Here is a 13632-nt window from a genome sequence, read left to right on the forward strand (position 1 = left end):
ATTAAGCATCTATGATGGAGATTAATGTTCTTTATTGTTGATGGCTCTGTGAACTAAGGGTTTGCTGGCATGGCGACTTGCGGAGTGATCCTGGCGAACCTGAGCGGATGTGATCCGGTCGCCTCTGTGGCCCTGCTGTGTACCACACAGTGCTTCAACGGGCTGACGGTGGCAGGGTTCCGCGCCGTCCATGTGGAGTTCGCGCCCAGGTTCAGCGGCATGACCTTCGCCCTGGCCAACATGGGGGGAACTGTTGCCGGCATCTTCGCTCCGCTGTTGGTCGGGCTGATCACGGATAACGATGTTAGTACACGAACTTTTTTATAACTAGGCATTAACTCACCTTTCATATACACAAAAGGCAGATCTTATACAGTTAACACATCTGGAACACAGAAGGTAATGGTTACTCAAGCAACTGGATAGAGTTTAAAAACTATCAGACGTTTCAAATAGCATCCACTACTTTTCGTCAGTGACGAAATGTCTGACAGTTTTCAAAATCTACCCAGTTGCTTGAGTAGCAATTTCCTTGTGTATCTCATTACCTGAATGTCTAACCTTCATCAACAAATCTGGAACAGATCCCACACAATTATATCCTAATTAAGGTTGATAGTCCACAGTTCTATTGGGATAAGTTTCAGAGTCAATAATATGAAACTGAAACTGAAACTTTATTCATCAAAACAACATTGCAGGCTGAAACAGCCTGAATTGTGTTGCAAGTCACATGTAATTCCATATTAATAATAACAATTGTAACATTTTAGCGTTAAAAAGATTTAGTGTTAAAAGAAATATCCGATAATGACGTATTGTATAAAATATCGATAACACGTTAAAATATAGACAATAATTGAGTGGAACAACTTAAGAATACAAATACAAGGAGGCAATAAAATTTTTTATAAAAGTCTATAGTGTCCTTCAGATTTTAAAAGGTCTATAGTGTCCCTCACTGCTGCAAGATGTTGAGTGATCTGGGGATAAATGATTGTCTATGTCTCTCTGTACGGCTAAGTGGGATCTTGTAGCTGGAAGTCTGACGGCGTAGTTGGTAGGTTGTCCGTCTACCCGGCTCAAGGAACTGCTGGCAAGGGTGAGTGTCATCCGCCATCACCCTCCTGAGTTCACGTACGGATGCCTCACGTCTCCGCTCCTCCAGGGTCGGCAGTTGACCGGAAGGAATTCCAATGATTCTGCAGCAGATTTTCTGTACTTTCTCGAGCTCGTCAGCCAACCCGCGAGGTAACCCTCCCCACACTGGTGAGCCGTATTCCAGCACTGGTCTGACAAATGTCTTGTAAATTTGTAACAGAACGTCTACTGGAAGCCCCGCTCGTTTGGACAGTCGCAAGTAGTGAAGGCGAGGTCGGACCTTGGACAACATGTATTCAACGTGTGCACCCCACGACAGGTCGTTACTGACGATCACCCCTAGAAGTTTGAATGCAGGAACTCTCTCTATAGTCTCATATGAACAGATGTACTTTACTTGTCTTGTAAACTCTTTCAGCCAACCCTCGCAGGCTGGTCCACAATCTTCTACATAGGAGCGGCTATTCAGGGTGTGGGAGGGATTTTTACGGCGGTGTTCATGCGCACTGACGTCCAGCCATGGGCTAGGGGAGGGAGTGGCCAAGACATCGATGAAAAGGTGAGAACCAAGAGCGATACTTTTTTTACAACTGAAGGAAAATGAAATGAAATGAAAACTATTACTAAAATTATCTTGTGATGACGAGACACAAATACAAAATAAAGAGTCGTGATGTTTATTTAATCAATTACCAGGGGTGGTTAGTTAGCCAAAGGGGACAATACTAGATATTCTGAGTACAAACTTTTCCATCCTATCGTAAGGTAATGACACAATATCACAGAAAACCTGTTCTCGCGTGTTTTCACAGGATCTCGTCATCGCCAATGAGTTTGCCGAGATGCCGACGAAGGTTGTGGAGATGCCGAACACGAAATTATGAGTAGTCTAGTCTAGCCTGACTAAAGTGTGCTCCCAGTCCACCCGACTGGCTGGAGATAGACAATTTGCCCCTGGCAGCGAGAAATTGTGTAAAACAGGCTAAACAGTACACGTACCGTGATTTGCCTACTCGCCTACTATAAAGGGTCCTATAAGGCAATCGATTCACAAAGTTGTGTTGGATGAAAAGTTTAACTCGTGATTTTACATACCATGACAGGTAATATTGCCTGATGACTATCACGCATATCATAACAATAGGAACAGTGATTTAGAATATTGTTGCACCTAACAATTATGACATTGCTCAACGGATATAAATGATGTTGTGTCCTTGGATCTAAATTCTAGTAAGCTACAAGACGGACCTGTCATAGATTGTAACAACAAGATCTATTGTTCACCCGAACAAATTTGACAAGAAGACAGTTTGATGTCAGGAAATTGGAATAAACTTCTAATGGTTGTGGCGACGTGACACAAAACGCCTCCTGCTTCAAGGTTATCATTTAAGCGTGACATAAAGCTTGTTTGACAATTGCTGTCATGGCTCCGACCTCCGATCGACCAAGCAAATACAACTCTGCTCGGTTTTACCCTGTATGACGCAAGCTCAAAGGTGGTTTAGATTTAATCTACTTGAAGTGGTCCAAAGGTGAGAGCAGTACTGCCTAGTCAAGTTTCAAGTTATGGATGTCACATGCACAAATGTCTCTTTAAACCATATTCACCTTTTCCTTCTCCCTTATATACGTTTTAAGTATATAAGTATATATGTAACCCATTAGATAGGTACTTCGCGTCTAAGAACGTTAAGGCAACGCGTACGAACGTAGAAGCATACCAGCTACAGTTATGCGTTTTGTATAGCGTTGTCATAAACGCAGAAGTAGACCTGCATTGCTAGTGATTGAGTTCGGCCTACATTTTCTCTGCTTGTCGTCAGTGAAGTGGTCTAAAGGTGAGAGTAATACTGAATAGTCAGTCTGTTTATACAGGTTAAGGTTGTGTGTAGTCTCCAGCGTGTACCGCCTGGCTACTGGCACACACACAAAGGTTACTGTCACATTTTTAGGTCTCCCGTAGCAACTGTCTTTACCCTTGAACAGGCCTAGGTAATCCGTGTCACACGGAGATCAAAGTTCAGCGCAGTTGGAAGATCTGATACCGTAGAGGTAGGTCTAAAGGTTGCAGTTCCTATGTCTAAATTAGTCACTATAGAAGAATCGATCATGAAATATGTGGTACTAATACGTGCAAAGATACAGCACAGTTCAGCACATAATTAACTGAAGTCTTGACAGTCTAACCCTTATATGTTCATTGAACGTAATCATCATCGTGTGTGTGCTGCACCCTTAATTCTGTTGTCGCTGAAGCGTCTATGTTAAACATATATTATATAACATATGGTATGTGCCATAATGTGTATGTCACAGACTTTGGAAAAATGAGTTCGGAGAGCAAGGATGTGACGTCATCGAACGTTGAGGAGACAAAATCAGGCCAGGTCTCGAAAAAGGGAAGCTGCTGTCTGGTATGTGCACTAACACTTTTCTACACGATTATCTATTGAATATTCGCAGTTAATGCCTTGTCTAAATCAATATACTGTCTCTAGTATGGAGGTACAGCTGCAGAGTTGTACATAGTATGTTTATGTTTATTTGAAGGATCTCCATTAGTGACTATATGCATATACTCACTATTCTTCTTGGAGTCATAAAACACATATCATTACAAAACTTATTAACGCAGTAGTATGTACACCTTCTTATTGCGACAAACAAAATACTTACAACCTGTAACTATTACTTACCAGTAACCTATCCTTAACCATATTCAACAATGTAAGGAGGGGAAAATTGGTTGAGAGGTCAGAGGTCAAGGTAATGCATATACCACATACAAGTTATTTATTTACATGAAAGTGATCACTATGCTACCACCAATGCCGCAGGGCGTTTTTGTGTATGTTTGTGTCTTTAAGCCGTCCTTGACGTGAAAGTACAAATAACAGTTGCACATATATACACGTAATGCTCTGCTATGGTTTCATGGCATGTTTATTCGCTTTTTACTTTGTTATATTCACAATTTTTACTTCTCTTGTAGCTGGCCGACAAAATCTCGGCTCGATATATTTTGTCGGGCTTGTTTTTCCTGGGCATCGTTTTCTTAACCCCAACCAGGAACGGATTCAGCGTCGCCATCGTGGTCATGGTGAACAGTTCATCGTCTGCTTCACCTGTCAATCAAACTGCTCCCTACCAACTCTGTCCGAGCAGCGGGGCTGGAAATACTTCCGCACAGGTAGGAAAATTATTCTTACTGGTAATCGTTATATTGGTGCAGGATATTGATTTTTTTCTAGTAATCACAAAACAATGATACCACATCAACAGGTTCTGGTTGCCATGTTATGTACGTTATATTGTTACGTGATTACAGAACGAAGAAGGAGAACTGGAATGGAGTCCAAGTGTGAGAGGAATTCTACTGGGGGCGTACTATTATGGCTACATCATCACTCAGGTGAGCCGTTTGATAGTCTCCACCAGACTCCTTTTGCAGGCTCAATAAATGGTAGAAATCGGCCTAAAAAGGGGATACAATTGGCCAGAGAAGGTGGCTGGCCAGAGAATGCCTGCACGGGCAAATTCTTCTATTTATTCAGCCTACAAAAGGAATCTGTTGGAGACGTTTGTAACCTTTACCAGGATTCCGAAGCGACTGGAAAGAGCAGAAATTGGCAAAATAGACAGACAACATGACAGGGGAGCTCGAGATTGTCCGCTAAGGTGCATATTTGCCGCCTCCGGATCCGGAGCAGACCAACCTAATCGTTTTACACAAATAAATTTGTACTAGTATAAGATTTATATATAGGGAAACGTAAAACAAGTCCTTGTACACATCGGATCAAAATGATGCGTTATAACATTGACCTCCATATTTTATTCTCATTGGTAAATTTGTGGGGACTGAAATTGTTCACTCTCATACCCCTGGTTAAGGAGCAATCTTGAAAGACAGGACTTCGTTACTGAGACAACATACAGACCATCCTTGTAAAACAACATGTATTTCTTATCTTTTGCGTCTGTCAAACTCACAGTACACAAACTCTCAGTTCTGTTTTGCCCCATACAGGTGGTAGGCGGTGTGTTGGAGCAGAAGTTGGGCGGCAAACTCGTGTACGGGACGGGCATGTTGGCCATAGCTGCCCTGGACGCTCTTGGTCCAGTGGCCTCCAGGACCAGCCCTTGGGCGATGTTTGCTGTCAGATTCATCATGGGTCTGGTGTCTGTAAGTTGTCATCTTACACAACTCGGATTTCCTTGCAGAAAGTTATATTAATTAGGACTTTGAATGATTTAAACTTTATCTTTTTGATACATTTTGTCTGACCCTTCCCTTTTCCCTCGTGGCCTCAATGAAAAGTGGATTGCAAGTGGATCTAAGCTTCTCATGATTAAAGAATGGATTTATGCCCCTGTTTTCCAGGGAGTTCTGTTCCCCACCATGTACGGAGTCTGGGGCCGATGGGCTCCCCCTACCGACAGGACAAAACTTCTGGCGTTTTGCTACATAGGTAAAGTTCTACATGTGTAAATCAAGCTTTCTGTATCTGTATCGGTATAGCCGGTATAGCCGCCCTTTGTCGTAACACACTAGCTTCGTAGGCACGCGGCGCGGCGGCAGCTGGCTACATTACACCTAACGACTTGTTACACCTAACCCTTTAACATCTAACTCTAAACGTTGTTTGAAGCGATCTAATCAGAATGCCCCTACTGCTTAACAGCATTTCGAGTTAGAGTCATGTGTCCTTCTGTACATAGAAAGTAAAAAGGTGCATTAGTTTTGTTGGGGAGCCTTGCTGAATCTAGATTGGCTAACATCCTATACATGTATCATGCCTGAACATGTGACATTTTTCTTCACACAAATGCAGGATTGCCCATTGGTTACATAGTCAACTACCCACTGGCGTCCTTCCTAGCTGCTGAGCTGGGCTGGGAGGCCATATTCTATATTCCTGGTAAGGAAATAAAAAAAATTTCATTTTCATCAACATACCAATCCATAAAATCTTTGGATTTATGTTCCTACAGCAGTGTGTCAATCGAATATTGTTCGGTGACACTCTTTATATAATTATTTAAAAGATTTCGTGATGTGTGAGATTTGACGAATATCTCGAAGGTGTCCAATGCTAGGCTGCTCAACACCATACAATAATGTGATAGTCTACATGGTATAGACCCCCAAACAATGATGAGTGCATCTTTTGGTACATGTAGTTAACGTTTTTCGTAAACCCACAAACTCAACTCATAAAGACCACCACCGCTACGAGAAGAGATAATAGATTGAATCACCGCTTTGTTCCCTAACCTTCTGTAGGAGGTTTTGTAGCAGTCTGGCTCGTATTTTGGCTCCTCCTGGCTTACGACTCGCCTGCAAAACATCCACGGATCCTGGAGGAAGAACAGAAGTACATAGAAGACAGTATCGGGGATAAAGTACAACAGGTAGCGAGCAAAGATGCGATCTGTTCCATCATACTATGTTCTTATGTGAGATATTTTGTTGGTATCGTAGACATGATTCTGAGCTTTGAAACATATCATTTGAAGATAACAGGCCCTGCATTTTCTCCGATAGAAACCAAGAGTTCCTTGGCTGAAAGTATTGTCGTCACTTCCGGTCTGGGCTCTCATCGTCGGTCAATTCTCTACCAACTGGGGCAGCTACTTCTTGCTTACCCAACTGCCGAACTACATGAAGAATGTGTTGGGATTCAACATTAGAACGGTACGTGATGGGTGAGCTTTTTAGCTGCCAACTATTGTAATTGTTATATCATGTTTCCTGGACCACTTTTATGTGAAGAAATCGATGTTTCTCAATTCATGATTTTATTGCAAACCGAATGAAGAAGTCGATCTGAAGGAGTGCTGGGCACCAGGAATGGATGGTTCACTCTAGCTCTTGTAATTACAACTCTCCTGTTCTAAAAGACCCAGAACACTTCATTTTTTTCTCCCCCAGAACGGTTTACTGTCTGCTCTCCCGTACGTCCTCGCCATGGTGTCCATGTTGGTGTCAAGCGTTGCGGCTGACCGCTTGATCCAAAACGGGAAGATTCCCAAGGTGTGGATAAGGAGGGGATTCCTTATCACAGGTGATGTAGTTTTCTCTTACCAACCTTACTTTAGACCTTAGATCCTCTCATGGAGATGTGTTTCGCCGGGGAAGAATCGCGAAGGCAAGTACTGTAGAGAGTGGAAAGTGACGGTGGCCCGCTAACGACGAAGATGATGATGATAATGATGAGATCCTCCCGCAACTCCTATCAACAGTTATCAAAATTATGCGCATAATTGTCACAACTGCTGATCACATGCTGCCCACTTTACATATGTTGTAAAAGGTTTTTTCCACACAGGATTTTCCGGCATGGTGATCTGCGGAGTGATCCTGGCGAACCTGAGCGGATGTAACCCTGTCGCTGCCGTTGCCCTGCTGTGTCTTATCCAGGCCTTCAACTCCCTGACGACAGCAGGCATGCGGGCGGTCCATGTTGAGTTCGCGCCCAGGTTCAGCGGGGTGACATTCGCCCTGGCCAACACGGCAGGGACTATGTCGGGCATCTTCGCTCCTCTGTTGGTCGGATTCATAACAGAGAATGATGTGAGTACACAATACAACACAACACAACACAACACAACACAACACAACACAACACGACACAACACATTGCAACACACAATCCAACCCAACACAACTCAACTCAATACAACACAACACAACACAACACAACTCGACGAGACGCTATGCGGCGCGACACGACATGACGCGACTAGATACGACATGACTAGGCTGCTGTGCATCTCAAAATCATCCAACTTTGCATGTGGGTATCTATTGGAGTTTTTTGTTTCTGTTTACATGTGAGGAATGCAATGCCCTGCATGCTTGGAAATGATGGCTTTCCTGTTAACAATAATTTTACTACAGCCGCTGGGACTCTTCAGTCTGGTTTTGATATGTCAGTATGAATTGTTGCACTGCTCTGTTATGGCCCTTACATTATCTTGATTCAATAATGTGAAACATGTTTATTGACCCTTTCAGCCAACTCTGGCTGCCTGGATGAAAATCTTCTACATAGGAGCGGCTATTCAGGGTGTGGGGGGAATTTTCATCGTGGTGTTCATGCGCACTGACGTCCAGCCCTGGGCTCGGGAAGAGGCCGACATAGAGACCAACATCGACCAAAAGGTTCGTAGAAAAAGCGTGGACAGAGAGGTTTTTACAAATAAAGTAATATGAGCGCGATATAGAACGTAGCTATGAAAACATTTGAACTTCTCAGTTACAGTATCGAACTTGACAACACATTCTATACTACTAAAGTATGTTTCCTATGTAACATTATTGTATCGTCGTAATTAAACTCATTTCGAAAGGGGAGCAAATCGACGACTAAATATTTCCTATCATCATATGGGTCTCTGGGCCCGTTGAGAACCAGAGGGGGCAGTTCTATCTATGGTATAATGCATCTGATGAGTGTTTTCATATATATTTTCACAGGGGACAGAACTGACAGAGCTGACCTCATCATTGTTAATGAACACGCCGAGATGTTGACACAGAATGTCGAGATGTTCATCACCAAGTTATAGATAATTTGGTCCCTTCTTTGGACTTTTGACGAGTTTCTTTGTTCTTATTTGCATTGTTACTTCTGTCTATTACACATATTCCAAAAAAGATCAAGAAAAATGCAAACAATCATTTTGAGTGTTATTGCACCTAACAATTAAAGGCATTGTCTTACAAATAAAAAATGATATTGTGGCCGCGGATCTAATTGAGCTATAAGACATAGATTGTTACCTGAATGTCTATTTTGATTACCTGCATCAAATTGGGCAATACTAAAGACAGTTTAACATGTCACCTTTTAGTAACAGTATCTGTATCGGTATAGCCTGTATAATCAAATTTGACAAGAAGGAAATTGGAATAAACTTCTAATGGTTCTGGCGACGTGACAAAAAACGCCTCCTGCTTCAAGGTTATCATTTAAGCGTGACATAAAGCTTGTTTGACAATTGCTGTCATGGCTCCGACCTCCGATCGACCAAACAAATACAACCTGCTCGGTTTTACCCTGTATGACGCAAACTCAAAGGCGGCGAAGTTTTTATCAACTTGAAGTGGTCCAAAGGTGAGAGCAGTACTGCCTAGTCATTCTATACATGCAAGTTTCAAGTTATGGATGTCATATGCACAAATGTCCCCTTTACACCATATTCACCTTCTCCTTCTCCCGGTATATACGTTTTAAGAAAATATAACCCATTAAATAGGTACTTCGCGTCTAAGAACGTTAAGGCAACGTGTACGAACCTAGTAGCATACCAGCTACAGTTATGCGTTTTGTATAGCGTTGTCATAAACGCAGAAGTAGACCTGCATTGCTAGTGATTGAGCCAATAGGGGCTGCACGAGCAACCTCCATGGAGGAGCTCTGCATTCTCGATTGAGTTCGGCCTACATTTTCTCTGATTGTGGTATAAAGTGGTCCAAAGGTGAGAGTAATACTGACTAGTCATTCTGTTTATACAAGTTAAGGTCGTGTGTAGTCCCCAGCGTGTACCGCCTGGCGACTGGCACACACGCAAACGTACTGTCACATTTTTAGGTCTCCCGTAGCAACTTTCTTTACCCTTAGACAGGTAATCCGTGCCACACGGAGATCACAGTTCATGCAGTGCAGTTGGAAGAGCTGATACCGTGGAGGTAGGTGTTTAAACTAAACTCCTAATGAACAGAATACGATGACTTCGATGTTGTCCAAAGCCGTATAGTTCTAATCAGTTGTGGACGAGGCAGTTGCAGTTGCTATGTCTAAGTTAGTCACTATAGAAGAATCGATCATGAAATATGTGTTACTGATACGTGCAAAGAGTCTGTGATCAACTATGCAGCACAGTTCAGCACATAATTAACTGAAGTCTTGACAGCCTAACCCTTATATGTTCATTGAACGTAATCATCATCGTGTGTGTGCTGCACCCTTAATTCTGTTGTCGCTGAAGCGTCTATGTTAAATATATTATATAACATATGTGCTATAATATGTATGTCACAGACTTTGGAAAAATGGGTTCGGAGAGCAAGGATGTGACGTCATCGAACGCTGAGGAGACAAAATCAGGCCAGGTCTCGAAAAAGGGAAGCTGCTGTCTGGTATGTGCAGTTTTTGTGCACTAACACTTTTCTACGTGTTCATCTATCGAATTTTCGCAGTTAACATTTTGTATGATTTACAATACTGTCTCTAGTATGGAGGTACAAAGTGTACGGTACAATTGCACAAAATCATAAATACACGTAATGCCCTGAGATGCTATGGTTTCATTGCATGTAAATGCAGATATTCGCCTTTTACTTGGTCAGATACAACAAATTGTTACTTCAATTGCAGCTGGCCGACAAGATCCCGGCTCGATACATCTTGTCGGGCTTGTTTTTCCTGGGCATCGTTACGTTAGTCCCAACCAGGAACGGATTCAGCGTCGCCATCGTGGTCATGGTGAACAGTTCATCGTCTGCTTCACCTGTCAATCAAACTGCTCCCTACCAACTCTGTCCCAGCAGCGGGGCTGGAAATACTTCCGCACAGGTAGGAAAATTATTCTTATTGATAATCAATGTATTGGTGCCGGATATTCATTTTTTGTCTTAATCACATTCAACATGACAATGATACCATATTGAGAGGTTAGAGGGGGAAAGCAAACTGACAAAATCTCGTGCTGTTAAATCACCGAGCTACATGTACAAATTATGGAAGGAGCTATACTGCAGACAAGTGATGATCCTTTGCACAATATGCACTAGATCTGGTTATCTGCTATGTGGTTACAGAGCGAGGAGGGAGAACTGGAGTGGAGTGCGAGTCTGAGAGGAACTCTACTGGGAGCGTACTATTATGGCTACATCATCACTCAGGTGAGCTTATTAGACAAATTCCCTTGTACTCGAATAGGGTCCATGTATAGGGAAACGTAAAACAAGCCCTTGTATGCATTGGATCTTGAACAAAATGATGTGTTTTAACGTTAATTTCAATAACTTATCACTACTTATTACTACCTGAAACCTGCATATGACTGTCTTTTGTCACGTGATTATCACATCAAGTCACGTGACAAGAGGACTCCAAGACGAAATCTTAACCAAGTTGAAGAAGAGACAGAGTGCGTCTCGAAAGCTGCCCAGAGCAGCTGAACTTCCGTTGTGTGTTTTGGTTAAATATTCGTCAAAATTCAATTATCCTCCCCGTTACATTTGTATGGACTGAAATTATTCCATCTCATATCCCCTGTCTAGGCTGAGGAGCAATCCTGACGTGACTTCATCACTGAGACAACACATCTTTGTGCCTCGTAAAACAAAGCATATATTTTGCGTCTGTGAAATTCACAGCACATTGCCTCACACAGGTGGTAGGTGGTGTGTTGGAGCAGAAGTTGGGCGGCAAACTCGTGTACGGGACGGGCATGTTGGCCGTTGCTGCCCTGGACGCTCTTGGTCCCGTGGCTTCCAGGGCCAGCCCTTGGGCGATGTTTGCTGTCAGATTCATCATGGGTCTGGTGTCTGTAAGTTATCATATTACTTAGCTTGAATTTTCAGAAATTATTATTAATTAGGACTTTGAAAGATGTAAACTTTATCTTTTTGATATATTTTCTCTAGCCCTTACCTCCTTCTTCATGACCTCAATGAAATGCGGATTGCAGGCCGATTCAAACAAACAAACAAACAAACAAACAAACAAACAAACAAACAAACAAAGTATAGTCTGCATGTGACGTTTAATTTATGTCTCTTTTTTCCAGGGAGTTCTGTTCCCCACCATGTACGGAGTCTGGGGCCGATGGGCTCCCCCTACCGACAGGACAAAACTTCTGGCGTTTTGCTACATAGGTAAAGTTCTACAGCATTTCGGATGTCAAGTGTCTTCTGTAACTAGAAAGTAAAAAATGTACATTTAATTTAGTTTTCTATAAGGCTTTTGTCTATTGCTTCTAAATCTAGATTGGTTGAAATTGTTCCTTATGTATTTTTTTGTTCACGCCAATGCAGGTTTGCCCCTTGGCAGCATCATCAACTACCCACTGGCGTCCTTCCTAGCTGCTGAGCTGGGCTGGGAGGCTATCTTCTATATTCCTGGTAAGGAAATGTAAAAATGTCATTTTCATCAACGTACCAATCCATAAAATCTTTGAATTTATGTTCGGCAGTGTGTCCATCAAATAATGTTCGGTGACATAATTATTCAAAAGATTTCGTGATGTGTGAGATTTGACGAATATCTCGAAGGTGTCCGATGCTAGCATGCTCAACACCATCAGCTACATAGCATAATGTGTGAGTCTACATGGTATAGACCCCCAAACAATGATGAGTGCATCTTTTGGTACATGTAGTTAACGTTTTTCGTAAGCCCACAAAACTCATAAAGACCACCACCACTACGAGAAGAGATAATAGATTGAATCACCGCTTTATCCCCTAACTTTCTGTAGGAGGTTTTGTAGCAGTCTGGCTTGTATTTTGGCTCCTCCTGGCTTACGACTCGCCTGCAAAACATCCGCGGATCCTGGAGGAAGAACAGAAGTACATAGAAGACAGTATCGGGGGAAAAGTACAACAGGTAACAAGCAAAGATGCGATCTGCTCCATTATACTATGTTCTTATGTGAGATATTTTGTTGGTATAGCAGACATGATTCTGAGCTTTGAAACATCTAGTTTGAATGATAACAGGCCCTGCATTTTCTCCGATAGAAACCAAGAGTTCCTTGGCTGAAAGTATTGTCGTCACTTCCGGCCTGGGCTCTCATCGTCGGTCAATTCTCTTCCAACTGGGGGAACTACTTCTTGCTTACCCAACTGCCGAACTACATGAAGAATGTGCTGGGGTTCAACATTACAACGGTATACTTTGAAGTGTCATTGGTATTTAGCTACCATTTTCTGGTGGATAACAGTAGAAATCGATGTTTCACAAGGACCACCCTACTTTAATATACATTCAAATCTTCCCCGATTGATCTAGTATTTACAAATCTTCTCGCATTAAATAATTATCTTTTCAATAAATCTAAACCATATCACGCGAAGACGCACCCCAATAGCGCTGGGGAACAGGGGAGCATTGATTTAGTTTGGTCCAGCTCTTAAAATTTTACGACACCGATAATATGTCTTTCTATCTTCCAGAACGGTTTGCTGTCTGCTCTTCCGTTCGTCCTCGCCATGGTCTCCATGTTGGCGTCAAGCGTTGCAGCTGACCGCTTGATCCAAAACGGGAGGATTCCCAAGGTGTGGATAAGGAGGGGATTCGTTATCACAGGTAAGCGCACTTTTCTCTCCCCAACTTTAGCTTACACTTTAATTAGATCCTCCCACAGAGATGTGCTTCACTTGGGAATGATCACGAACGCAAGCACTGTAGAGAGTGGAAAGCCGTGGTGGCCCGCATCGTCGTTGTTTGTGAGCGGCAACGATGATGGTAATGATGAGATCCTCCCGCAACTCCTATCAACAGTTATCAA

The 13632-nt window shown here is 42.6% G+C and overlaps 3 protein-coding genes across 3 annotated transcripts in view; all 3 read left to right on the forward strand.

The window, feature by feature from the left end:
• LOC109467766 (sialin-like) overlaps window positions 1-2455 on the forward strand; it is a 15339-nt gene extending 12884 nt beyond the window's left edge. Inside the window, exons 21-23 of the mRNA XM_019765818.1 lie at window positions 59-303; window positions 1520-1660; window positions 1914-2455. Of these exons, the coding sequence (XP_019621377.1) occupies window positions 59-303; window positions 1520-1660; window positions 1914-1985 (458 nt within the window). The 3' untranslated portion in view covers window positions 1986-2455. The remainder of the gene's footprint in view (window positions 1-58; window positions 304-1519; window positions 1661-1913) is intronic.
• Window positions 2456-3186: 731 nt separating this feature from the next.
• LOC109467925 (sialin-like) lies at window positions 3187-8988 on the forward strand. Its single transcript, XM_019766082.1, has 12 exons — window positions 3187-3521; window positions 4100-4297; window positions 4436-4519; window positions 5138-5293; window positions 5492-5579; window positions 5943-6029; window positions 6395-6522; window positions 6656-6805; window positions 7043-7175; window positions 7440-7684; window positions 8129-8275; window positions 8591-8988. Exons 1-12 carry the CDS (start codon window positions 3369-3371, stop codon window positions 8645-8647), a joined length of 1626 nt encoding a protein of 541 aa, XP_019621641.1. The 5' UTR covers window positions 3187-3368; the 3' UTR covers window positions 8648-8988.
• A 623-nt stretch (window positions 8989-9611) lies between these two features.
• The window catches only part of LOC109467927, a 29563-nt gene continuing 25542 nt past the window's right edge, over window positions 9612-13632 (forward strand). The window contains 10 exon segments of the mRNA XM_019766083.1: window positions 9612-9805; window positions 10158-10255; window positions 10494-10691; window positions 10937-11020; window positions 11515-11670; window positions 11911-11998; window positions 12158-12244; window positions 12601-12728; window positions 12863-13012; window positions 13298-13430. Coding sequence (XP_019621642.1) covers window positions 10169-10255; window positions 10494-10691; window positions 10937-11020; window positions 11515-11670; window positions 11911-11998; window positions 12158-12244; window positions 12601-12728; window positions 12863-13012; window positions 13298-13430 — 1111 coding nt within the window. The 5' untranslated portion in view covers window positions 9612-9805; window positions 10158-10168.

Source organism: Branchiostoma belcheri, unplaced genomic scaffold, assembly GCF_001625305.1.
Source record: "Branchiostoma belcheri isolate BF01 breed outbred unplaced genomic scaffold, Haploidv18h27 scaffold19, whole genome shotgun sequence".
Classification (NCBI taxonomy): Eukaryota; Metazoa; Chordata; class Leptocardii; order Amphioxiformes; family Branchiostomatidae; genus Branchiostoma; species Branchiostoma belcheri.